The sequence below is a fragment of the Protomyctophum bolini genome, assembly GCF_963924005.1.
Source record: "Protomyctophum bolini genome assembly, chromosome: 16".
Lineage (NCBI taxonomy): Eukaryota > Metazoa > Chordata > Actinopteri > Myctophiformes > Myctophidae > Protomyctophum > Protomyctophum bolini.
Genome location: NC_137877.1, coordinates 20,404,324 through 20,432,108, shown reverse-complemented (window position 1 = coordinate 20,432,108; position 27,785 = coordinate 20,404,324). Strand labels below are relative to the sequence as shown.

The 27,785-nt window shown below is 42.8% G+C and overlaps 1 protein-coding gene across 1 annotated transcript in view; it reads left to right on the top strand.

The window, feature by feature from the left end:
• The window catches only part of cps1 (carbamoyl-phosphate synthase 1, mitochondrial), a gene marked incomplete at both ends in the record, with an annotated part of 94,588 nt that overhangs the window by 25,357 nt on the left and 41,446 nt on the right, over positions 1 to 27,785 (top strand). The window contains 9 exons of the mRNA XM_080785933.1: positions 1,908 to 2,026; positions 9,682 to 9,827; positions 10,956 to 11,017; positions 11,828 to 11,891; positions 12,427 to 12,608; positions 19,313 to 19,507; positions 21,028 to 21,095; positions 21,876 to 21,951; positions 25,409 to 25,486. Of these exons, the coding sequence (XP_080642059.1) occupies positions 1,908 to 2,026; positions 9,682 to 9,827; positions 10,956 to 11,017; positions 11,828 to 11,891; positions 12,427 to 12,608; positions 19,313 to 19,507; positions 21,028 to 21,095; positions 21,876 to 21,951; positions 25,409 to 25,486 (990 nt within the window). The remainder of the gene's footprint in view (positions 1 to 1,907; positions 2,027 to 9,681; positions 9,828 to 10,955; positions 11,018 to 11,827; positions 11,892 to 12,426; positions 12,609 to 19,312; positions 19,508 to 21,027; positions 21,096 to 21,875; positions 21,952 to 25,408; positions 25,487 to 27,785) is intronic.

The following is a 27,785-nucleotide window of genomic DNA, read 5'->3' as shown; positions in this document are numbered from 1 at the left end:
TAGCATTAGCATGATCGCACAGATTCAGAAGGAATTGCTTGGACCCCGACACGTTATTTGCAAAGTTTGTTTGTAATGTTCAAAGTTCAAACGTAACTTACTTTTAACCAAACGCGGGTGAAACAGCGTGCAGCCGTGCACGCACGCGTGCGCACACACACACATGGAGTGGACGGATTGATGTTTATCAAAAACAACCCTTGCTTAGCGTTTGCTTACAAAAGTGTGTGCCAAGCATAAATGATAATGCAAATGACCGAACTGGCTGGATTACCGTATTAATATCAGTCAGTCAAAGCCAAGGAGAATGTTACAATACTAATTCACCATCGAGCAGCCTCTGCACTGTCTGAATGTCACACTAACATGATAGAACAGCAGGATAAAAACGGATAGCCTGTCTATCCATCCATGAGCAACTTATTATCTATCTAGCTCTGGTCCATAGCTCTAATGTGTTGCACGTATTAGAGGTATGGAACTATCGATCTATCTACAAAGTATTAGCATAAAACAAATTGATTATATAGATTATATGAAAACAAACATAACAATGATATCATGATGAATATCACTATTTTGTGATAATTGCTGAAAAGATAGTGATATAATATTTTGACATTATTTTACACCCCTACCTCATATCACTTCATTAAAAGAATCACACCCATGTGAAGTGAGGGGCGCTCTTGTCATCATACATCATCAGAAATCATCTCATACTGGCCAATCAGAATGCCTGTTGCCTGTGATTGGTTAGCTGATTTGCTCGTTTACTTATGACATACATTTTCCCTTCAATGTCAATGGCGTCATATTTAGCAGAATTTTGACGTAATTTCTCTGTTGATTGTCAATGGCTCATTTTGAGATGTGTGGGGACAAAGGCTGTATATTGGAGGGGCTAGCGCCCCTTAAAAATACATCATTTTTCATCGTGCTCCTAAAATAATTTGTGTGCTACTAGATCTTTCAACTTAGGCGCACACGTGCTACTTGGAAAAATGCTAAGCGTCGAGCCCTGCATACACACACTTTTCAAATTGTATTTGACCCGTGTATTGAGACCATTGAACCACAACTGTGAGCTTGATAGTTTGAAAAGGTAAACTCAAGGCCATGTGAATGCAAGGTGCTCACAAAGTCAAACTGGTAGAATAGCAAAGGCCTTGGGATTAATGAAGTTCCAAGTTAGTTCAGATGTTGTGACATTTCACCCTCTTGCCCAGGGTTGTTATTTAGTTCCACATGGAGCAGCTCAACTTCGCTCAGCATCCTCTTCTGCCTTTTTTAATTCCAACCCAACTTGTGTGATGGAAGAGAGGTGAAATAAGGAGGCCATTAGCATTATCTGCGCACAGGATGCTGAAGTTCCGGTTCGCAAGCACAAAGAGGAGCTGCACCGAGTTTATGGCGAGAGAACGACAGGGTCGTTGCTTTACCCCCCCTTGCCGGCGCCCTGAGGAGGCAATCACAGTAAGGTGAAGTCAGTGTCAGGCCTCCGTAGCGAGGCACTCTGCGTCGCGGCAAAACCCCGCATGACAGATCTGTCTCCCCCCACCAAACGCGGGATGAGATGGTTGACGCCGGTGGCAGCATTAAGGACTAATGGTCCATGTCTTATTGCCAGGCCATCAAACTTCAGTGATGACCCGCCCTCAAGGGTGTTGGCTCAGACAGACACTCCTACAGTCACCGCAGCTAAGCTAAGCTCATCTCAGCTCAGCTCACGTGCCTTCTGCTTCCAGGAATAGGTTGACTGTAAACCATTGAACTCCGTTCAATTGCGTTGTTGAGCGGAGTCCCTCAGGGCTCCATACCAGTTACTTTTACAACATTAAAAACTTCCCAAGTTATACATGTTGTTTTATTGGTTGCTTTGTGTGTGTTTGTGTGTCACGTGTCAGGCCCTCCACAGCGGTGTTGGCGTGGATGAGATTCACCAGCTGACAGCCATTGACAAATGGTTCCTCCACAAACTGCGTCGTATCACGCAAATGGGTCAGCACCTGACCCAACACGACAGGTGATGCAACACACTCTCACTCACATACGCACACTCACTCACACTCACTATATAAGCTCACAACACAGTAAATCCTAACGGTGTAACGATACATTTTAAAAGCAAACCAATTCCAACTGTCCTGGATAACTGTGATATTGGGATATCCATGTCTTGCCTATTCAGTTCTGTTTTACCGTTTTCATTTTTAGGGTTCTGAAAATGTCCTGTGAGACAAAACTAATTTGGAAGAAAATACTTTTCATCTTCCTCCACTAGATGTCACTGTAGTGTTTATGAAGCTGATCAAACTTGTTCAGGTGTGTGTGTGTGTGTGTGTGTGTGTGTGTGTGTGTGTGTGATGACTCTCTGCTGACCCTCTGGAATATTGAAGATGAAAAAAGGTTGATAACTTATACAATTGGGTTCGTGTTGGTTGTATTTGGTCTCCCTGCTCTTCTATTGAGACATTTTGATTATGTGAGTTTGATTGGACATGATTGGTTGACGAAATGTCAGAGAAGAAATGTTTTTGGTTTTTTTCACACTAAACTCAAGCGTTTAGGTTCTAAACACTTATTAAACGTGTCAGTGTTTAGATTATAAACGGAAGACCATGTTTAAATGCCATGATTGCACTAGTCCTGTCCGCCTGGTTCTGTGTTCTGTCGCTGGGACGGCGGAAGGTTTCAACAGCAGGCTGGCATTGCTGTTACCAGCCAGGGTATTCTTGCAGGTGGTGGTTTCATTGTAAACAAGTAGCCTAAGCAGAGTAGGCTACAGTACTGCATACCCTTACCTACTTGGATGGTTAGAGCGGCGCGATTACATACAAAGTCAATGCAAGACGAGAATTGCGCGAACGGGCGCGGCGCAACCTGGTGCGGTACAAACGGGACGAACTGAGGCGAATATATATATATATACAGGTCCAATTCCTCATGGGGGCCAAGATCCCTGGTCCAATTCCTCATGGGGGGCCAAGCCCCCCTGGCCCCCACAGACTCTACGTCACTGACAAGTATACTGCCTGTAAGTCAACATAACATTTCTCCCCAGAGCAAGCTGGCAGGCAGGAAGGCTGTATTAGCTTGGTGGTAAATCAAATTCAGTACTTACTTGCACAGGAGACCTGGGTTCAAATCCGGGGTAGGAAATTATATTTACAGAGTGTAACTTTTAACATACTGTATCCACAGATGAGATGAGGGGCTTAGATTGGCTTCTATACTGTCTGTATGCGATTTCCTGAAACAAATGTCGCTCCAGCTGGCTCTCTGTATTCGGCTGGCTCCAACCAATCTTATCTAGACACACAGTAGCAGATAGTGAGTCCAGCAGGAACCATTATGACTAAAATAGCAGCTTGCAGCCTAAAAGGCAAACGGAAATATGTTTTTTTATGCATATGATCTGCATACGATCTGACAATTGTTTTATTTGTTATTGAACATTGGAACATTTTATTTTCAATGTCAAAACCACAGTTACATTGTTAATCGCAATTATTAAATTGCTTAAATGTTGTAATCGTGACAGCCCTAACCAGCCCTAACGATCAATGCCGCCACTCACACGACGCGCGCTTCCTAACTCCTGCCTCCAGCAACCCCTACCCTGACTCAGCTGTTCAATAATTAATGAGAATGGGTCCCGCCGCTGCGATACGGGCCCAACACATGGTGGTTATTGGGCCAGAGGACTAGTCTAGAGCAGGTGTTCCCAAACTTTTTTGGTCCAGGTACCCCTTTTGGGGTAGATATTTTTCCAGGTACCCCTCATCCTCGCAACACGGATAACAATATATTTACAACCACAAGCAGTGTTTCCTGCAGGAAAAAGCTTTGGCATGGTGCTGGGCACAGGCCGCAATTTTGATTAATTAATTAATTTGATTCATTAATTAATAAGATTAATACATTAAGATTAATTTGTATTATTGCTCTTGTATTGCTATTGGAGACACTGGGGGGACACTGGGGGACACTGGGCAGGCACTGAGGAGGCACTGGGGAGACACTGGGGAGGCACTCAGGGGCACACTGGGGAGGCACTGGGAAGGCACTCGGGGGGCACACTGGGGAGGCACTCGGGGGGGACACTGGGGAGGCACTCGGGGGGACACTGTCTAAATGTAGACGTCTAAATGTAGACGTCTAAATGTGTACGTCTTCTCTTATGGGGGTCCCTGGCATATCTTTTCAAATGGGGGTCCACAGGCTAAGTAGTGTCAATTTGGGGGTCCTTGACATGAAAAAGTTTGGGAACCACTGCTTTAAACACTTTAGCACTTTATGAACATGAACAAAATAGATGGGTCCCCACTGGAACTCCCTCGGGTACCCCTGGGGGTCCCCGGACCCCACTTTGGGAACCACTGGTCTAGAGGACAGGTGGCTGGTGGGAGGGGGAATCGGTGGGCTGCGGGCTCCACCAGGTATACAATCCTGTATTGTTGGACCCCTAAGCTGAGCGAGATAGATGAAGTGGGGACCCCCTCCCCACTATATTTAATATACAATTGTGTTGCATATTGAGTTGTGTTGCACTTTTTCATAGATGGCTTCATAGTCCTGTTTGACAGCACTAGCAGTCTTGTGTAAATTCACGTTTGTTTGTTTTGTTTACAAAATATATTTTCTAAAATATAAAAAAAATAAAGTTTTATGAAGCTTTTAAGCACATTTATAATAATTATTAAAATAATAAATTAATAATTTACATTCGGTGGATATCTTTCACAATAATACATAATACATGTTCTAGACATTCTAATTATCACACAAATATATATGTATTGCATGCATTTTAGTTACTTTTATCAGGGTTAAAGCTTAAAGGTCAACATTTCCAGAGATTTTGAAGTTGTGTAGATTTGTGCCTCTGTTCGGGGTATTTATATTCAAATAGCATGACCAATGCCATTGCAAGACTAAACAATGAATGATTATGTGAAAAAAAAAAGGAAAAAAAAGTAATTAATTAAAATAAAAATGTTACCGAGAAGCACCTGGGGTCTTAATCATTAACTGCCAGGTGATACAGAATATTTAGTTAACAATAATAATAAGTAGGTAATAATTTTCAGATGCACACGTCTGCGTGTGTGACCACACCAAGACAGACCGTTCACGCTGACTCTAAGGCCTGGGGGTCCCGTTGTGAGCTTGTACGTAGATCTGTTATTTCTTTGCTCACAGGCTTTTTGCACCTGGCCATCATGGTAACAGACAGTTCCTGTCGAGCATCTTTCTTTAGTACTAAATTACAGGGTATGGCATATGGTAAACAATATACAATTAGGGAGCGTATCAACACACAGGTGTAACCACTACATGTTCTGATTGAGCAAGGGGAAGCCTGAGCAGTGCACAAATCCAGATTTCATTATAAACTGTAGATTGCATTTGAATAAAACCATAATTTATATGCCTACACATAGCTTACTCTAGTACTGTACCAGTCTACAGGTAAGTCCAAGTGGCTGTTACAGACGATAGAAAATGTAATGACAAGCAATGCAATGAGCCATGCAGTGCACGTGAACTGCGCTTGGCCATAATAAGCCGATGTTCACATCTCGCTCCATATGATTTTAAAAAACATGATTTACACATGGCATGACAATAGTCACTTCACAGAATATATACCACTTTGAATTATAACAATCGGCTGTGCATAGGCTGAGTATGGCACGAATTAAACAGAAGATGGTGCTGTTTGTTGTGAAGCGGTGAAGCCACGTTCAGTGGCGCGCAGGATATCTGCAAGCTCAACACGCTGTGGACGTGACACGTGGAGCTATTCTATTTTCAACAAAATATAAATGATGCTGACTAAAGCCCAACACACACCGGCTCCGTCCGACGCGACGCGTTGCCGCGCGGCGCCGCCTGGAAAATAGAACTGGTTCTATCGGCGCGTCAGGCGAGGTGTCAGCGGGCGTCAGACGCCGCCGGTGTGCGATAGGTTCATTGAAAATAATGGTGGCGGCTGTTTTGACGCGCGGCGGTCGCAGACGGTGTGTGATGGGCTTAAGTTAGCAAATAATGGCCCATGGGCGTTTATACGGACAATGGCGGTTATTTGGACAAGGTGGTTAAAAGCAGGCTCTGTACCCAAAAATGCCTGTATTTAGCCTGTCCCCAGCAAGTGGTCACAATTTCAAACAGCCAAAAAAGTGTCTAATACTGTCACAATCACATAAATATACATACTAAATGAAAGTAGATTGTCAACAACATAGCAAACAATATACACAGTTAATTATTTTTTTTTAAATTCCAATAAATATCTCGTATCAAATGTGTGTCCCACGTCTCCGTCAACTCCGTCAGGTTTTTTAAAAGTCTTAAATTAATCAGAATATATTGTCGACAGATTTAGCCTGAAGACTCCTTTTCCAAGTCCTGTTTATATTTGTTGCAACAGTGGAGCACCTGGTCATTTAGACCTTGATTAGCCAGGCTAATCAAGGTCTAAATGTAGACGTCTAAATGTATACAGATGTCTATATATAGCACTCATTCTTGAGATGAGGGACAAAAGTGGAAAAAACATGTCACACATAAGAGCCTTATTTATGTTAAAAATAAATTAATTCATAAAAATAAAAGCACTTGCAAAGTTATATGTAATACAGTTGTGTATTCTTATGACATTAATTTAATTATATTTATTTTCATATTCCATCTGAATTAGTTAAAACTGGTTATTATGCAAAATGTCAGAACCTGGGCTGTTATTAGGTAATTTGAGTAAGGGCTATTATTTGGAAATATACTGTACCGCTACTTAAATGTAGTCTTTGCATATGCCTGTAAGGTCGCTGAGGCTAGGGCAAGTGGAGTATTCAGACGACGGCAGAAGATTGGCAGTTCTAATTGCAATGGGAAGTGCATTCCATAGTTTTGGAGCTAGAATGAATCAGAGTTTGGGATGTGTGGAGCGTTCTCCCAGCATTTTTTGTGAATGTACTACCAGCTTCGCTGCGTTGACTGATCTGAGCGTGTGGGAGGGTTTGTAGGGTCCGATGAGACTTACAAGATATGGGGGTGCCCTATCTTTGGTTGCTTTGAAGGCCAGCATCAGAGTTTTGTACTCTGTGAGGGCCATGACCGGGAGCCAATGGAGGGAGTGGAGAAGGGGGGATACGTGAGAATTTTGGCTGGTTGAATACCAATCGATCGAGCTGCAGAATTTTGTATCATTTGGAGGAGCTTAAGCGCTATTAATTTCATGCCGGTACTTTTGTACTTTTACTGGCCCTCTACTTGCTACAGATTATGTCAACATGGTTGACGGTGGTATTGCTACTTTTACTCAAGGACATCTTCCACCCCTGCTGCACCTTGGCAGAACGTCTGTGCAGTGTTGATTCATTAAAAAAAATCATAACTACCTTTTTTCACTGACAAAAACTAAATGAAAACTAAGCTATGATGACTAAAACTAAGACTAAATATATCGACATTTTTGTCAACAAATATAAACTAGACGAAAATGTTAGGAAGGGACTAGACAAGAGATCCAGTACAGTATAAGTAAAAGGTCATTTTACACTTGGTTGCTTGCTGAAAATAGCCAATCTACAAGCTCACAACGTGTCGCGCTGCGATGCGTTGTGAGCTTGTAGATCAGCTATTTTTTAGAAAGTGTCAAATCTGTCATTACGTCAGCATCAAGGCCTGCCAAAATACATTTTTGTCAACTAAATCAAACTATTTAAGAGACTATGACTAAAACTGAAATCTACATTTGTTGTCAAAATCAACACTGGTCCTGTCTGCCCATTCTGCGACACACACACACACACACACACACACACACACACACACACACACACACACACACACACACACACACACACACACACACACACACACACACACACACACACACGGTTAAAGTAACAACCAACGTTTGTAACACACTGAGATTCATTGTCTCGTTATAGTCCTGTTGTCTCTAGGCTTTTTCCTCTGACACAATTTTACAGTGCGTTTTCACTGTCTTTATTTACCGCAGTCGGACTGAATTGCACAGGCTTTAGGGAAAAGAACTGAACAAAAGAGAAGTGATTTAAATTGAAATAAAATGTAGACGTGGACTGAATTGCACAGGCTTTAGGGAAAAGAACTGAACAAAAGAGAAGTGATTTAAATTGAAATAAAATGTAGACGTGCAAACTCACTATTATCTTCACCTCTAGTCAAGATTATTATAAACATAAAACAAAAAGTTTTGAAATTAGTTTTCAGTACTGTACTGTAGATACATTTTTGTTGTAACAATCCTTCTTGGCAATAACTTTTTTTTTGGCAATAACCTTTGTTTTAAAGCCTGTTTATTTCCCTTTTAAATGGTACCCCAGGAACATGCATGATCTGGAACAGTTCATTTCATAGATTAAAACTATGACGAAAAAAACCCTTGTTGACTACATTTTTTCACTGAATAATACTAAATTAAAACTAAGCTAAAATGAGACTAAAATAATATTGACAATTCCGCAGACTAAAAGGATGTAAAAAAACAAAAAGTAGAACTAAACTAGAACTGCACTCTGCTGAGTGCATACTTGCTTGTTGCACACTAGTAGGCCATAAATGGCCAACTAGTGAGCAAGCAGAGCGCGCAAGTACTTTCGACTGCTGTAAACTGTCACATCTCAGTATCTCTGTGAAGGAACGTTTGAAATGTATAATCATTAGGTGTAACTATTTGCTACCTACCTACTTTTTTACAGAAAAATAAATCATTGATATGTGATGAAAAGAAAATGGTATATAAACTGAATTAAAATATATTATACATTATAATTATTTTATTACTTATTGTATATTGTCAATTGTTTTAAATGTATTTCATTTTGGACTATAGTGATATTAATACTAAATCATGATCAGAGTAATATGTGTCTCTAACTTCAATTTCTGTAATAATACTTTCAAATTTGTTAAAATATACATGATCTAAACTAAAGTACCGAAATCTCTAGTTGGATTTGTATTTAATTGTTTAAAGCCTAATCTTGACATGAAGGTCTTTATAGTTCTATCTTTTTCAGTATAATGGTCTTCATTGAAATCTCCTATTATCATAATTGCAGAAGTCGGAGATGATAGATACTTTACCATGTTTTTGATGGCAAATCTGTGCCTGGTTTGCTGGGACCAGATTACACATTACGTCATCGTTGAGAGCTGGGACCAGAGTACATGGTGTGTATATGTGTGACTAGCTCTCAGTGATGACGTAAGAGAAATGGTCATCTGTGTAATCTGGTCCCAGCAAACCAGGCACAGATTTACTTACACAGAAAAGTGGTTGACGCTGTCACGTTGAAGAGACCGAGCGAAATTATTACTTGCGCGCTCTGCTTGCGCAAGTAAAGACAAGCCATTATATGTTCGGTTGTGCTTGGGTGTTCTGTGCTCTGAAAATCTGATTTTCAGCATGCAACAAAGTGTAAAATCTGCCATTATGATGACATGAAGGCCTGCCAAAATACAATTGTGACCGAATGTCTCTGTCTCTGTCTGCCTAATAAGCACAATCCCACTAATTAATGACACTTTAAGATGACAATGGTCACTCTATTGTCCTAAAATGCTGAAATGTTCCCCCCACAACTTATCTTCAACACTTCTTCCTCCACTGTCCCTTCCATGCAGCGCCTCGGTTCCCAGGGAGCTCCTCCTCAAGGCAAAGCAGGACGGCTTCTCAGACCGCCAGGTGGGCCAGGCCCTAGGCTCCAGTGAGGAGCAGGCCAGAGAGCTGCGGCTGGCGCAGGGCATCAGACCCTGGGTCAAACAGGTCAGTGCATCAGACCCTGGGTCAAACAGGTCAGTGCATCAGACCCTGGGTCAAACAGGTCAGTGCTGTGCAGGGCATCAGACCCTGGGTCAAACAGGTCAGTGCTGTGCAGGGCATCAGACCCTGGGTCAAACGGGTCAGTGCTGCGCAGGGTAGGGCATCAGACCCTGAGTCAAACAGGTCAGTGCTGTGCAGGGCATCAGACCCTGGGTCAAACAGGTCAGTGCTGCGCAGGGTAGGGCATCAGACCCTGGGTCAAACAGGTCAGTGCTGTGCAGGGCATCAGACCCTGGGTCAAACAGGTCAGTGCTGTGCAGGGCATCAGACCCTGGGTCAAACAGGTCAGTGCTGTGCAGGGCATCAGACCCTGGGTCAAACGGGTCAGTGCTGTGCAGGGCATCAGACCCTGGGTCAAACAGGTCAGTGCTGCGCAGGGTAGGGCATCAGACCCTGGGTCAAACAGGTCAGTGCTGTGCAGGGCATCAGACCCTGGGTCAAACAGGTCAGTGCTGTGCAGGGCATCACACCCTGGGTCAAACAGGTCAGTGCTGCCTGCCTGCTCCTGGCGCTTCTCAGGGCATCAGATCCCCAGAAAGGCTTGGAAACGGTGAAGCCGTCCCACCGTACTGGCCAGAGCTGGAACTTCAGGCGGCGAAATATACAAATGTGCAACATACACATTCATAGATCTCATAGAATGAAATTAGTCTCTGAAACAGTGTTCAAAAGGAGTTGTATGTATTATTTAAAGATGGGGTGTCATGAATTTTGTATTTTTTTCAATTTTTTCACGTGTTTATGAGATCGTTATTGGACCCAGTGTTGTTTTTCAGGGGTGCTAGCCCCTCCTATGACCAGCTTTCCGCGTTTGTGTGAACACAAACATTGGCTTGTAGTAGCAATGATTTGATTGGCTGAGCAAAGTACATAATGTAGATGAAAGTGAGGGCAGAAAAGTGAAGACGCCAAAAGTGTGATGATTTGATGATTTGATTTGATTGGTTGATGTATGATAATGCATGACGATAAGAGCGCCCCTCACTTCACACAGGTGTGATTTTAAAAAAATTGTATTACCGGTACTACATTTTTGTTCTCTTTTGTATTTTCCTCATTGTGTGTGAACAGATAGACACCTTGGCCGCAGAATATCCTACCAAGACCAACTACCTGTACTGCACCTACCATGGCCAGGTGTGTACTATAGCTCCGGCTTTAGTTTTCTCAGAACACAGTGAACGGAGCGCTCAGGTGGTGCAGTGCTAAAGTGCCTGCCCACCACTGCAGAGGTTGTGGGTTTTTAATCCATCCGGCTTCACTGTGTCTACAGTCTACACAAACACAATTGGCACGTGTTTGGGGAAGCCGGGCGGGTAGGGTGATAATTGTCACTGCGTGTAAGCCTTCGGGCTTGGGCGGCGACTGTCAGCAGGGAGTGTTGGGCGGGAGGAGTAGGACGAATGGTAGGTGAGCCAGTAGCATACAATAGCAGTACCAACACAGAAATGTGTGTGGGGAGGACTCAATTGGCATAGCGACTAAATTGGGGAGAAAACGGAATGTCGTCTCTGTTGGGTGGAAACCCTGTAAAGCACTTTGCGATGCATTTCTGTCATGAAAGGTGCTATATAAATGTATTATTATTATTGTACGTCCAAAACCTATTTTTCAGATAAATGGGGAAAAGAAAATGAGTTTGACTTTGTAGTTATTTTTTTGTCACAATCTTGTGTTAATACTTTTCATTGGTTCAACATTTATAGAATCCACAGGCACATTTTCAGTTTCAAGACGTTTACAAATATAGCCGAACACATGTAGTGTGATGAAGTACGGCATCTTTACACAAAAAAATAATACATTGAGATACAAGGTTTCTGCCTAACAGCAACGATACACTATGTAATCTAAAGAAAATATTTGCATGTTGCAAAAAAATACATATAAATCACAGTTTGATCAGTAGTTTGGCCAAAATTTAAGGATGTTTGTATTTGTCAACAGGAGCATGATCTGGACTTCAAAGACCATGGAGTAATGGTTCTGGGCTGTGGACCGTACCACATAGGTAAGAGAGACTAGAAAACCCTATAGCAATGATTCACACCCTGTGTGGATCAGGGCTCGCTTGAAAATGTGTTCTGGTCCACTCATCTTTCGGCTGCCATCAAACTTGAAATGAAATAAAGTTCGATTAACAGCTGCTGTGGAATATAGTGTGTTATGTGCAACATTGAGCCCTCCAACGGCTCAATAATAAATAGAAATGACACGAATGAAATGAATTCAGTGATGCTGAAATTGATGAACACGGCTCCATTTTGGGAGGGACGCGGTGCAAATCCAAACCGACAGAAATCGGATTGAGGGCGACTGTTGCTCATAACATTAAAGCTTTTCGGAGTCACTAAACAAACTACTGTAAAGAGATGACAGGACAAGCATGTGGTGCATTAGAAATTACTTGTGTATTTTCTGTTTCTGGAAATGTGAGTGCCGTGATGTTTGTCAAGCTACTGTAACCTATCAATAAAGGCAAAAAAGAATGCCATAATCGTGACAGCCCTAGTGACCGCGCCTCCCTTCCTCTCCTCCACCACCAGGGAGCAGTGTGGAGTTTGACTGGTGCGCTGTGTCCAGCATCCGGGCCCTGAGGCAGCTGGGGAAGAAGACGGTGGTGGTCAATCACAACCCCGAGACAGTCAGCACCGACTTTGACGAGTGCGACCGCCTCTACTTCGAGGAGCTGACCCTGGAACGCATTCTGGATATCACTCAGCAGGAGGTCAGACACAGTGCTGTGCATGTCGTTGCTGTTGGGGCAGAAACCTCTTATCTCCATATTGTGACCGTTTGTTGTTTTTCGTGAATTAACGTCGTACTTGAGCATACTACAGCATCGCACAAGGAGCATCAGACGTTTCGAGCGTTTCTTGTAGACATACTTTCACTATTTAAAAAAAAAAATGTACCTGAAAAGTAACCGGTTTGGACATATGAGGTTTCCATCCGATAGACATATTTACAATGTTATTTTCTGCAGTGTGGCGCAAGTGTGAGGGTTGTGTATTGGCCTGAACTGCAATGTGTTGTGAGCATGTAGATTGGAAAGAATGTAGGCCAACTATATAACTTTGGTGATATCAGAGTATTTCTTAGGGACGCTAGCCCCTCCTATATTCAGCTATCAGTGTAGATCTTCGTGTGGGAACAGCATATAGGCACCTGAGTCCCAGGTACCGTCATTTCCCCCTTTTGATTCCCAGTAAATGTTTGTGTTACCATTCACCTCTCGTGTCTGTGGCTCCTTTAGATATATATCCCTGTGCCTAAACTGGCGTGGTGGCAGCGGCGATCAGACTTACATCTCACACAGAAAAAGGATTGTATACCAAGTCTTGTGAAGAGACAGCCTCTCTCGTCGGAACGAGAGAGGATTATTATGGCGACGTTAATCACACTCAAGACGGGCATATATACATAACATATACACACATTGGTAATTAAACAATAATTAGAATTCATCTGCAGCCCGGAATGACACAATATTTCAAAGGGTAATATTATTTAGTTTAGATTTAGTTTTAGACGATAACATTTGAATTAACTTAATTTCTCCGTAAGAGTCTTTTTCGGTAAATAATAAATGAATTCCAGTGTTAGTTTGAAAAGGTCCTGGCTCTCTAAAATGTATCACTTACTACAAAGTTTCCCCTTCTGTTTACCTTTTTGGATTTGCAGTGATGTGTGAAAATGCCACTGCTGCTGCTTGAAGAATAGCTTTATAAAAATGACTTATCCTGGAAATGAGAATGTTTTTGCCAAATGTTCTGCATCTTAAAGCAGTTTCCACAGAAATGCCCCGCGAGCCATTCGTCTCCCGAGAGTCGAGCAAAAGAATCCTCTGCTCACAACAGCATGGATGAAACATGGCCGGCAATAATATCCATATCCTCCCTGTAGACTCCGATATTTACTAAGCTGAGAAAGTAGTGGCTGGAGACGCACGCACGCAACACACACACACACACACACACACACACACACACACACACACAAAGTCATGCACACACAGCATTGGCTCAGGAGGTAAAGCGGCCACTTGGGAATCGGGAGGTTCCCAGTTCGATTCCCGGCTCCCCATGTGTTAGTGTCAAAGTGTCCTTGAGCAAGACACTGAACGTGTGTGGATGAGTGAATATAATGCACATTGTAAAGCACTTTGGATAGGTGCTGTATATTGTAAATGTGTCACGCACGCATGCAATCTCTCTGTATTTTAACCAGATAAAACCTATATCGTTGCTGTTGGGCAGAAACCTATTATCTCCATATTTTAAGTTATTGTTTATATATTGTCTATACTAGGGCTCCTCCTTTTTCTGGGGTGAATGCTCACTCTAGAAGGGATGCTAGGGTTCATGTGGTTACTCAACTATCCTTTGAAAATACCTGATATATCTACAAGCTCACAATGTGTCTCATTGCGACACGTTGTAAGCTTTGATGTGCTATTTTCTGCAGTGCTTTTAGACATGGCTATAGAAGTGACAACAGAAGAGTGGTGTTGTACAGAGCCTTTGGAATCTGGTCAAATAGAGGCAGCCGTTCATAGCTACTGTTGCTGTATGGGGCTGAGACATGGACCCTCACAGCACAACAGGTGTATGGGGCTGAGACATGGACCCTCACAGCACAACAGGTGTATGGGGCTGAGACATGGACCCTCACAGCACAACAGGAAAGACTAGACTAGAGGCAAGTACATTGACTCTATGGGAGCCAACCCAGGGCAGAGCCAGGAAGGGCAAGAAGCACACCACCTACGTAGAGTCCTAGACGCACGTGGCGCGACAGCTTAGCGAACAACACTGTAAGAACCTGATTGCAGTTTACTATGAAATCCTGCGAAACCTGTCAGTCTCATAACACGCTCAATATAATGGCCAATACAGAATTAATTTCATATGTTGATCTGACCTCGTATGATCTCATCAACCAGTCCTCAAGCTGACCTGTTCTGGCATTCCATTATGTTTATGTTTATTTATTTGATATGGACATCAATCACATTGCTCATTGCACAGTTGTACAATTTGTAGATGCATTGTTTACAGTGTGTTAGCACATTAAGCACAAGTGCTAATTTTCACCACCTGTCCACAGGACTCGGGAGACTTTTCTAAAAAGTACAAAAAAGGAATAGATACTAATAATATTTTACAACAAAATTTCAATACCCATTACAATAATATACTAATTAGAAGCGGTTTTATGTCAGACGCTGTGTATCGTTCCAACTCGGCTAGCCGAGTTTGCCTGCTGTTTTTTCCTCCGAGGTGGAAACACTGTTGTGAGGCGGTTAGTGTTGCTGCCGAGCCTAAATCTCGTAAAACAACACAGCGCATTTGCAATGTTGGTACTGTATGCAGCGATTCTGTTGACCTGAGTTGCATGGGAGTCTCCGAGCAGCCATTACGTGACAATACACCAACCCCCTCCTATCCTGTTTTCAGGAAGTGAGGGGGAGAGGCATTTTTTTCTTTTTTTGGGGATCACGTGATCGGAGTGTTGTGCTATCATCCAGTGCTAGTTGGTAAAGTGCCCGGGTGTGTAGAAAGGTGATTGAAAGTAATCAATAAAAACATGTGGTAAACGCAGAAATCCCTTTCCCGCACCGGACCGTTGGGATTTGAACCATGTAGAAATCCCTTTCCCACACGCTGTGTGTTAAGAATTTCAGAACGTGCTCAAAGCCTTGAATATAAGCTTTGTCTCTAAGCGTGTGTGTGTGTGTGTGCGCTAATATCCATAGAGGCTGGTGTTCCGGAGGAATTGTAATCCAGTTAATGTAGCGATAGGATCTGGAGTGTGATTAAGTGTTTGTTTGTTCATGCAGATAACATTACCATCATTCCTCTCTCATGGCTGCGTTTCCCCTTTGCACACACGGGGGGGTGTGTGTGTGTGTGTGTGAGGGCCAAATATCCCCATAAGTATAGTATAATGTATTTTGGATATTGTTAGGATCGTTTTCCTATATAAGATATATCATATATAAGAGAGAATTGTTGTTTTTATGATTAGAAAATAAGATTTGAAGATTCTTAATATTAAGAAAAGGTTGGGGTTGGGATTAGACAATTAGTTAGAGGTTAGGTTTAGGGGCCGATTTATAGTTGCTTGTGCACAACCCATTTTGAGCTTGTAGATCGTCTATTTGAGAGATGGAGTATTTCCGGATTTAGGGCTAGAGTGGGCTGTGTGTGTGTGTGTGTGTGTGTGTGTGTGTGTGTGTGTGTGTGTGTGTGTGTGTGTGTCGTTGCATTAGAGCAGGCAGATAAAGCCTGGACGGGGCGACGGAACAGAGCCATGAATAATGAAGAGGTACGACCTGGCGTTGCTATGGAAACCGCATCCCCCTTGGATCAAGCAGACAGGGAAGGGGGCGGGGTCGTAGCAGTGTTATTAAAGACAAACGACACACACACAGTGGTGGAAAAAAAGTACTAGATTTTGTTACTCAAGTAAAAGTATCAATACTGCAATATGGACATACTCCATTACAAATAAAGGTCAAATTTGACTTGAGTAAAAGTAAAAGTACTCATTATGCTGAATGACCCATTTCTAGGCCATTATTATAGAGCAGGGCTACTCAACTTGGTGGCCCAGGTGTCACTCAGCAAAATACCAAAAGTCCAAGGGGCCGCAAGCCCAAATAATGTTGGTCCTATATTCGATGTGATTTTCTAACACACTATGAGTAGTCTAAAAATTGAGGAAACACACAAAACGGACTACATTTCCATCTACAAAAGGCCAAACCTCATTGAACAAAATTGTCATGACATGGAATGATTAATAATGAAATTAAGTTACAATTACAAAATGAGATGAGAACATGAACAGACTGTTGCAAATAAATCAAATATCAGAGATAACCAGAGGCCAATACTACTGAAATTAATAAGCCATATCACAGTCTCATGGACTGCTACAAATACTCAGGCTATACTTGAAAACATCTGCCCACAGCTGGCTTCAGTCAGTGGCTGACAAACACAACAGAGAATCATGAATATCTTCCAGTGATATTCAGTCACACGTAATAACTAATTACTGCCTACAAATTAAAACGAATGGTTTCATATATCAGGTTTGATTTGGGAGACAAATGTTAAAGAGGAGGCAGGAGAGACTCTCTCCCCATGACGATTATAAAATAATTTAGGCCCAATCCCAATTCGTTTTTTAACCCTACCCCTCAGCCCTTGCCCCTTCCCCTTGTCCCTACATAATGAGTGTCAAGGGGTAGGCAGATAAATCATCCCCCTAGGAATTGGAACGTCCCTAAATATTGAACGTCCCTTGTAGATATTGATATACAACCTGTTCTCAGAAAATAGCTAATCTGCAAGCTCACTACAGGCCAGTGGTCCCCAAACTTTGATGGCATTTCTGTCTCTAGGACCCCCAATTTATATTGTAATATCAATGTCAATTAACTCTGAGTGTACAAACTATCATTTAGCCCATAACCCACTTTGGAAACTACTTTCCATTTTATTTAAGCTGTAGAGATGGAACGTAAATATAACATTGCTGTGGTTGTGATGAAATAAATATATTGTAATTTTGTCTCATGTTGGTAGCCCACCATGCAGAATGTAATTCAGCTAGATATAGCTCATTCTGACACCTGCTCAACAGTTGTACCTGATTCATTGATTATGATTCATTGATTATTATCCTCTGATAGGTTGGTGAAGGTGAACCAATAGGAAGTCCAGTTGGGAGATGGTTCATGTGCAGAAATGCATAGGTCTCCTTAACACTAGCACGTTGAAGCGGTCTTTCTGACCGATTTTGACATTTTGTGGTGGATTTTCTTTGCCTATGAAGTCCTGAGAAAGTTCCCCTTGTATGACTTTTTCCAAATGTTTGATTCAAATCATCTGTTTTTTTTCATCTGAAACGTTTTGTAAATATGATTTAGGCATACTTATAGTAGGTCTGGTCTTTTTCGCCAAATTGACCGCCGTCACCCTTTCTCCCCCGCAAGCAGTCAAGTTCACACCTCCCTCCCGGCTGGAGACGGCCATTGTTCAAGCTAATGGGTCATTTGCATTCCAAATACTATATGGTGTGTTGGTGTGACTGACTGTAGGCTTTAATGTAGGCTACTCACATCATGTAGACTAAATGTTGTTTTAGGTTATATTTGTCATATGCGGTTTATTTCTCCCGAAACGGAAAAAATATATGGTGAAATATGGTGTGTTGACTGACTGGCGTATTGTTTCCACCAAGCACATTGCTCAATAGCTATAAATAAATGTTGACTATACACGCCATCTTTATAGCATAAATATGTAAGGTGGCGATGATAAAAAATAAATAAATTCAGAGGGCACAGCCAGAATCTACAGTATGTATCGAGGAGGGACATTATTGAATGGTCGGTTTGACCCGACTGACTGATTTCCTTTCTTTGGAGCGAGAATGCGTGCCGATGCGATTCCAAATAAAAAATGACAGTGTTTGAAATCATTCCAACCAGATAGACCTACCGAATCTCTAAATGTTTTGTCACTCAAAAGATAGTCCTCCTTTGTCTGTAAACTGTTCTGCAAGCACCCACTTGATGTCTCTGCCTGCCTGCACGCACGGCTCCTCTCCTTTTCTCTCATGCGCACCTCTCCGCTGCCACAATCAATCTATATATTAATTTGAAACCCGTTACATCGATGCGCCCTTACCTATACACGTGTAGCCAATAATGTTTCCCCCTCTAGGCCTATATAAAAATTCCTTAATGACAAAATGACAATATATAACTCTAATGTCGTATTTCGTCGGACTCTGATCAATGCGCCTGGCTCTGGCGTGGTATTTTATTGGCTCAAAACAAAGTCGTACAGTGTTGTAAATTAGGCTACTTCAACCCAGACCCAGTGCCCACCTCTAAATGTTGTCTGTTGTTGTGTCAGTGAATGGGATCTCAGGAAAAAGACGCTCAACTTGAGAAATGATGTCAAAGTAGTAGGTGAACTGAGTTAGTGTTAAGGCTATATGGTGATGGTAGTTGTCGTCACTCCACTGACCTGCTGCTACGGCTGACAACGACGGCGATATCCTGAAGCAGAACGTACGAGATGTTCAATTGAATGAGTAGTATTTATCCAATTGAACTCTAGCTAGCATTCATATTCTGTGGGCGAACAGCTGCAGCAGAATGAAGACATCTGGTGTAAAGGGGAAAGATGGAGGGATGAGTGGATCAAGTACAGAGCCGACATGATCGCTAAATTAGTTGGCTATGTAGGCAGGGTTTAAGCTGTTAATAAAGATTCTCCTCTCCTCCCAGGTTAAGGTGGACTCTCGCAGATCAGACAGAGAATATGCTAAAAGTACTGAGTATCAAGGCTGTTTGATGCTAACTCCACTTCCATCTCATCCCCTCTCTCCCACCCTCTCTTCCTCCAGGGTGTGTCTGGCAGCATAGTGTCCGTGGGGGGCCAGATTCCTAACAACCTGGCAATGCCTTTGCACCAGAACGGCGTGAAGATCCTGGGTACCAGTCCGCTCCAGATCCACCGGGCCGAGGAGCGCTCAGTCTTCTCCAGCATCCTGGATGATCTCGGTGTGGCGCAGGCCCCCTGGAGGGCGCTCAGCTCTCTGGTAACACTATGCAGAGTCCATGATGGAAAGCATTGTATGTTGAGACAAATGTGGGGGGAAAGTAAGAATCATGAAATGCAGGAATCATATAAAAGTATACTGTACTCTATGCTACAAAACACAACAACCGTAGCAGTATACTGTATAATCATCTAGGGCTGGAACTGTCAATTATCTGTTCATTACTGGTTCTATTGATCGAATGATCTTCTAATATTTGTAATTGTTTTATTATTATATTATAATTATAGTATAATTATTATTTGAAATTGCTGTCACAATATCCATATCAAGGTAATTGGTCAGATATATGGTGATATTTGATTGTGCCCATATCGCCCAGCCCTACTCCACTATTTCGCCGTTTACTATTTCTCACTCTCCCATAACCAACTGCCCTAGTCACAACCTGCCATCCTGGCATGCACGGTCGAACACACACACAATCGCACACAAACGTGCACACACACCCCCCGGGCGAGGGAGCCTCATCTCGGAGTGCTGAAACATGTTGATGGCGTCCCCAACGCCAAAGCGTGTCTCTTCCATTAGCGTTTCCCTGTTAGGCTTCCAGGGAACGGGCAGAGCAGTGGAGGGAATTAAACTGCCGTTGGAAAAGCCACAATGCGGATGGAAGAGGAGAGCGCAGGCGAAGGAAAAGACACTCCGGAGCCTGTCTTTTAATGTGTGCTGAGGCCCGACCCCCGCTCCCCTCCGTGATCAGCAAAGGCACAGTTTGCTTTTTAATGGGCTGGGGTCCCGCCAGCCCAGCCCGCCGCGCCTGCGGGACACTGCGTGCTGTTAATGGCCATCCGCCTCACCAGTGAACACCCGGTAATGATGGAGAGAACAGAAAGCTGAGGGAGGGGGAGAGAGGAAGGGAAAAGGAGGGGACGAAGTAGATACCCCTGGGGGATCCAAGTCAGTGGACCCGTACATGTCTGTAATTCCAAGAGTGTCGAAATGGAACCAAATGGACCTGTAAGGAGTTGAATTAACACTGAGGATTTGGTCCCCCAGAGATTACAATATATGTTTGTGGCCTGAAGCCCGATTCATTCTTTGTCACACGTTGAAAATGAGGCTTAATGCATATCGTTGCTGTCTGTCGGAAACCTTGTATGTCCAAAATTGTAGTTTTGTGTTATATCAAATTGGGTTTCCTTGACGTGGTTAATCATCACCGCCAGGGACATTATCTGCTAAGTTGAAGCTTTACACCAAATATGGAACGGTTTAGCAGAAAATCACCTTTAAGTGGTTATCCACCTCATGTTTTATGCATGCGTAGAGTAATCCATTATTAGCCTGTCCTAGATCAGGGGTTCTCAACCTGTGGGCCGCGGGCGATCAAATTATTTTGGGTGGGTCCCCAATTATTATTATTATTATTTTTAATTAAGAGTTTACATAGTACAACTTTAACTCTCATGGCCGAAGCAGAGAAAATCGTGATTGAATACAAAACAAATACCCAAGAAACCTTCCCAACTCCTGTTCGTCTTGTTTTCCCATTCCAGGAAGATGCCTTCTCCTTTGCCAACCAGGTGGGCTACCCCTGTCTGCTGAGACCCTCCTACGTTCTGAGGTAAACCCTCTCCTCTCCTCTCCTCTCCTCTCCTCTCCTCTCCTCTCCTCTCCTAGTAATCTAACTCAGACCTTTGCATTCCTCTCACACAACCATAGCTTTTCTATTGATATTTACAATTGCAGGTAACTATCTAATCAAATGCTTAATATCAATGTTATAGGAATTTCTAATCATGTATTTAATCAGGTTGGATAAATGTAAAAAAATAAGAAAGTAAGAATCATAGCGTCTGTCTGTCTGTCTGTCTAGCAGATCAACTGACAGCATGTCACACTGTCTTTAATGACTAAGCTTTGAACTGATTCTGAAGACCTGTTTTATGACCTAAACCCTAGAGGTGGGACGATATGGGTACCTCATGATACGATATATGTGGCGATATTAGGCCCTCGGTAATGATAATATCACGATATCCGATATATTGCGATATTTGCGATATATCGATATATTGCAAGAGATTTCATCAACGATATATCATGATATCTGCAACTGAAAATGAACCCCCCCAAAAAAAAATCAGGAATTACTACCGTAAATCCTCAATTATTAATCTGGGCTTTTATTTGTCTCAACCGATTCTGATACCAGACTTTTTTTGGAAGGAGGCCGCTATAAGAAGGAGGCCTATATTTCTACTTTTCAAACTGACCAGTTTGAAACCCTCGCTGTTGGATGTGATGCAACAGGTAGATAATAGGATCATTTTATAAGTAACTAAATAACAGATTGTTTCTCATATCCTTCCTTCCTTCCTTCCCTTTCTCCATGCGTCTGCAGTGGATCAGCGATGAACGTGGCGTACGGAGAGGAGGAGATGAAGCGCTTTCTGGAGGAGGCCACTCAAGTTTCCCAGGTGAGATTCAACCTTTCTCCAACAGAAGCTACGTGTGTGGGTGGAGGCGCTCGGGTTACCAACCTTTTTTTCTTTTTTATCAGGGAGGGCCCACTTGAACATCTCTGCTTATCTGATAACTTTAGTGGTCAGATGGGTGGGCCTCATGGATTTTCAGATCAACGGAACTAACTTGCAGTAGTATACTTTAATACAATGGAGTGAACACAGTACTGTGTAAGTAGTACCTACCCTCGACTTGAACCCGGTTTCCATACGCACATGGTCACGCGAATAAGCCGCTTGAAGGTGGGAGAAGTGCATCATTGCATCATTGCAGCTTCAGATCAATTGCTTTTTTCTCCTGGTAAAACAGAAGGACCGAGGTTTGTAGAAAGGAGGATTAACATACTCTACTATACAGAATAGACACACACAATTATATTTGAATCACTAAAAACAACGTTGTATAGTTACCCACAGGTTGGGAATGGCTGAATGGAGGTAAATAAAGAGGAAGGGAGGGGAATGTGTTGCTGCTCTGATAAGCCATCACCTTCTCACATTAAACTCCCAACTGTAACTGTTACTTTATTTCAGGCCAAGTGTCTTTTACATACATACACGCGCACGCAAGCGCGCACGGCAGTCAGATAATACTCTCCCTCTCCCTTTCCCTTCTCTCGTGTTCTCCCTCTGCTCTCAATTAGCCATCACTAGCAGCTGGCATGGCTGCTGGCTATAGTGTTGTATGTCTCTGCTTCACTGCCCCTCTGGGTGGCACTAGAGCACCTGGCATACACTGACACGCATGCACGCACGCACGCACGCTCGCTCGTACACACGCAGCCCAAGAAATGTATCCAAAAGCTCAATAAAAGACAGTGGCAAACAGAAAAGTCTTCAGCTTTGATTTAGAAGAACTGAGAGTTCATTGAGACACTTCCGCTCAGATTGACCATAAACCATTTATTGCAAAGCTATGCATTTTAGTATGGCGGCGTGGCTCTGCTCATGTGATATCAGATAATCTGTGTACTGAGACACAGCTCTGATATCAACGACCCCCCCAGAACAGAGCCAAGGATACAATAATTCCATGAGCAAAATACACCGTAATAACACATCAACACAACATTTGCAAATAATCCGATAATATCCCATAACCCCTGGACTATGAACTACAGCAGTGGTAACCAACCTTTTCAAGCCCAAGAGCCCATTTTATTCCCAATTGTCTCATTGACAGTCTCAATGCATGTGCACACATCCACACAAAGACTAAAGCTTAAATTAGAATAAATACTTATACGTAGTATGTTATATTATCAATGTCAAATAATATTAAGACAAATGTATTAGAAATAAAAAATATTAGGACAAAAATACAAATAAACTTCTTTGTTGAGTTTTTTTTAAATAAAACAAAATGCAAAGGACATGAATTGCTTTTACAGGACAATATTTTGTTTCTCATTTCAATGAATATTCACATTGGCAGATGTTCAAATGACATAGGCATAACATGACCATATATATTTGCACAGATATGGTGACATATACTCTCAGGGTCAGCCCACCTTTAATGAGACTGCTGTGACTGCCCTTTATCTGCAAGCGTTTTGAAATCTGGTTCATATTTAGTGATTGCCAGTCTGAGGGTGTCATTAAGATGTGAGTCAGTCATACGAGTTCATGATAGCGTCCCCGACACGTTGAATACTAAACTTATTTGTAAAGTTCGAACGCCAACTTTTAACCAAACGTGGGAGAAACACTGTACACGGCTGCACACACAAATAAAGAGTGCACTCGCGCACGCACATGACGGATTATTATCGATCAAAACAATCCTTAGCGTCGCTTACAAAAGCATGTGTTGCACAGCATGAATGATAAGTAATCACCGACCTGGCTGGATAAAAATCAGTGGTCCATATCCATTGTGTGACCTGCTTAACGAGCAACGGTAGGCAGCCGAGTAAGTTACCAGCTTAGTAAATGAATAGTCTACTGTAGCTGTGTGTCAGATGTTCTGTCTGAAGTAGTCAAAGCCAAGGAGAATGTTACAATTTAATTCACAATCGAGCATCTTGCCCTGCATCGAATATCCCATGATAGAACAGCAGGATAAAAACAGATAGTCTGTCTATCATCCATGCATCCATGAGCTAAGCGTCAAGCCCTGTCTAGGACCCACTTCCTTCAAAACTGTGGCTTTCTTGTTCCAATAGTTAGAATTTGCAACTCTCACTGTGTCATGTTTTGACAGCGGCACTAAACATTTTGACACTTTGTCACAGTGATATTTATCCAGCCAGGTCGGTGATTACTTATCATTCATGCTGTGCAACACATGCTTTTGTAAGCGACGCTAAGGATTATTTTGATCGATAATAATCCGTCATGTGCGTGCGCGAGTGCACTCTTTATTTGTGCGTGCAGCCGTGCACAGTGTTTCTCCCACGTTTGGTTAAAAGTTGGCGTTCGATCTTTACAAATAAGTTTAGTATTCAACGTGTCGGGGACGCTATCATGCTGCGTTCACTCTGACACTCTGTGCTGCCTGCGAGAGAACAACAGACACACAGGACACAGCACATGAGCACAGAGTGCTAAAAGGGGGAGGGCCGAGGGCGGTGCGGTGGAACAAGGGGAACAGATCTTCAAGCTAAAATGCATCGAGCCTCTACACGTTGTTGGCTTGTAGATCTGCTCTTTTTTGCGAACGACATTCTGCTGTGTATTGGCAGTGATGGCTGGCTGCCCGTCAGTCTGACAATTCGGGATCGACTTGAAAGGTTCCCCCTGGTTGGTTACCCCTGAACTACAGGGTGGAGGCCGGGGAGGTGGGGGAAATGTTCACACAGATGCTGAACGAGCTGCTTTGATAGCTCAGCATGAAGAATGAGTATAGTGAGCTGAAGCTGCTTAAGAAGGCCGCCTGAATTGCACTGTGGGAATGAGGACGTGGATGAGATAGCTCGTAGCGAATGAGTGAGAAGAGAGATGACCTGGAGAGGCAGCTGATTTAAAGAAGCAGAATGAATTACTAAGGGGAATGAATGAGGGGAATCTATAGAATAACCTTCTGCCTTCCGTGCCTCAATGAACTATCGCTTACGCTGGATTTAACAGACCTACAGTACTGTTTTCTGGGAGTTTTCTTACAGATACGTGCATAACGCTGCTGATGAGAAATGTATTTTGGCCCTGAACCGTTCAATCCTTTATAAACCAACAGTAGTGTGTTGGTCTCTCCTGGGCTTTCGCCTTTATTTTATTTTATATAGGGATAGGTAGGCTGACAGGAAATGGGGGGGTGACACGCAGTAAAGACTGTCGGGATCGGGAGTCGAACCCACTGCACTCTGCCAGACTGGACCACCAGCCAAGGTGCCCAGACGGCTACGCCAACCGCCCGGGCCTCCTGGGCTTTTGTTGACTATCCGTGTCTTGCTGCCTCTCTGTCCTATAGGAGCATCCAGTGGTAATTACCAAGTTCATCCGTGGTGCCAGAGAGGTGGAGGTGGATGCTGTCGCCAAAGCGGGCAAGGTGAGACATTACGTTACTGATACTGATTCTTCTTTTTGTGCCCATTCATTGACATTGTATAGCCCACTGGTTCCCAAACAAGTATTTCGGGACCCAATTATGCGTCACAAATCAATTTCTATGGGTCATGAGTAGAGTAAAAATCCCATTTTCTTTTCCTACATCGAAACCAAATGTCCAAAACCGTTTTCAGGATTCAAATTCAAAAGCATCAAATGTAGCCGATCTGCAAGCTCAGAAGAAAACGTGTCGCTTCGCTCTGTGTTTAGAGCGTGCAAATCTTCTACTTTTGATGCTTTTCTGCTCACCACGATCATATGTAAACCATATCCGAATCCGCTGTTCAGCACTTGTTTGGCCTGCCCAGCGGTTTGTATGAATCTTGTTCTATAATGGCGCCACATTTTCCACAATAATTCAAAATCCCAGTAACGGGGGTTATCTCTGCCTTGTTTTATTCAAATCTCCTTAACTCGGTGTCCCTATCAATCATACTGTGATGTAACCAAGGCATTATTCACTCTTTCCACCATTCCATTGTGAAAACGGAGAGGGGTAGGACAGATAATACAGCAAACCGCAGACGGAGTGGAAAGAAAGTACAAGTAATCTCCTTCATCTTTTAGTGAAAAGACATTACAGGCCTGATAGATTTGATGGGGAGAAAGGAATGCATTAAACCACAGAGCTGAGTGGAGAATCGGAGGAGGTGCTGCTCTGACAAAATTGATATTTCTTTCTGATAACATACAATTCACAACATGTTCTTTAAACCTTTTCTCTAGGACAGCCATAGTCCTGTAGTCAAATTGGCTGGGGCCCAACATGGGCCCACAATTTCGCCCACTGGCAGTGGTGGCCCCATGTTGGCCCACTGGGACCCACATTTTGGGCAAAATAATATTTTAACCACTTAAACCCTATACGTGGCTTGTCCCTCAGGGCTCTATACTGGCGACTTTTCCTGTTTTCGCTCTTCGCTGAAAATATCCAATCTACAAACTGTTAATCTGCTATTTTCTGTCACTTAATGTTTTCGATTAACCTACAGCAAGATTAAGTGGGTTATTGGTTATTTGCCCCCAACCCTATCATCTGTACCAGGCTGTGGCTTGATTCCCACTTTCTAGTAATGAGTGCTCAGTGTGTAGTTATGCATACATACAAGTGTACTTCACTTCACCTCTGCAGCGAGTGCGTTTTCATGTTTTTAGCACACAGGCACTTTTGTTATGCAGCACGTGTAGTAGTACATATGTCCATGCACACAGGCACTTTTGTTATGCAGCACGTGTAGTAGTACATATGTCCATGCACACAGGCACTTTGCGGCAGCGGTGTTCATGCATGTCTTCATATGACTTTTTCATGTTTAACCCATAAAGACGAGAGCAACCAAACACAGGGGTTTGGTGCTATCACTGTATGTTCAACAACTTGAGATCAGTTTCATGCTGCTACCATCGTTCTGGTTACCAAATGGGTTCCAGTTATAGACCCGTAAAGCAGTTATTCTCAATGTGAGGGGTCCAGGGTTCCTTCAGGGGGATCTAAATGGACCGTTTACAGGTCTGTAACTCTTGGGAGTGTACAGATGAAACCAAATAGTTCCATTAGGGGTCCATTTGGTTACCGTAAATCTGTGCACTATATATATATATATATATATATATATATATATATATATATATATATATATATGCCTAAATTCCAAATTTGGTGCTACAGTAGTGGTTAGATTTGTTTGAGAACCACTACCGTAAAGCACCATTTCGGCAGTGGTCCCTGGACCCGACATTGAGAACCAGTAGGCGTCCTCTCACTTTTCCCCCGGACCACCTCCCTTCCCTTCCTTTCTCACATTTACAAAACCACAGTGTGAATGCCAAACAGCTCTCATTATTCCTGACCACAGTCTGTGTGAATGTGCATTTGTACGAGAGCCCAAGAGAGTGAGAGTATTAATTACTATCTCCATCCAAAGTGCACTAATGAATGCTGCGATTAGCAGAAGTTTAAATGAGGTAATGACACGGCAGCGCCGTGAAACGCAAATGCTTTCCCACGGGTGAATAGGAGGGTGTTTTATCTGTTGACGCTGACATTATCCATAGTCTGGGCAGAGGGATTCTGCTGCAAAACAGCTTTCAATATTATTTTAAACGATTCTGTCTGGGGTTATTGCTACAGTCCTTGTGTGCTCTCAGTCTGTTTGTCTGGGTATAAAATACGCAGATGAAAAGTTTCATATATCCTTCTTTTATTATAAAGGTGGTTGACAGTCAGGTTGCCAGTCCCT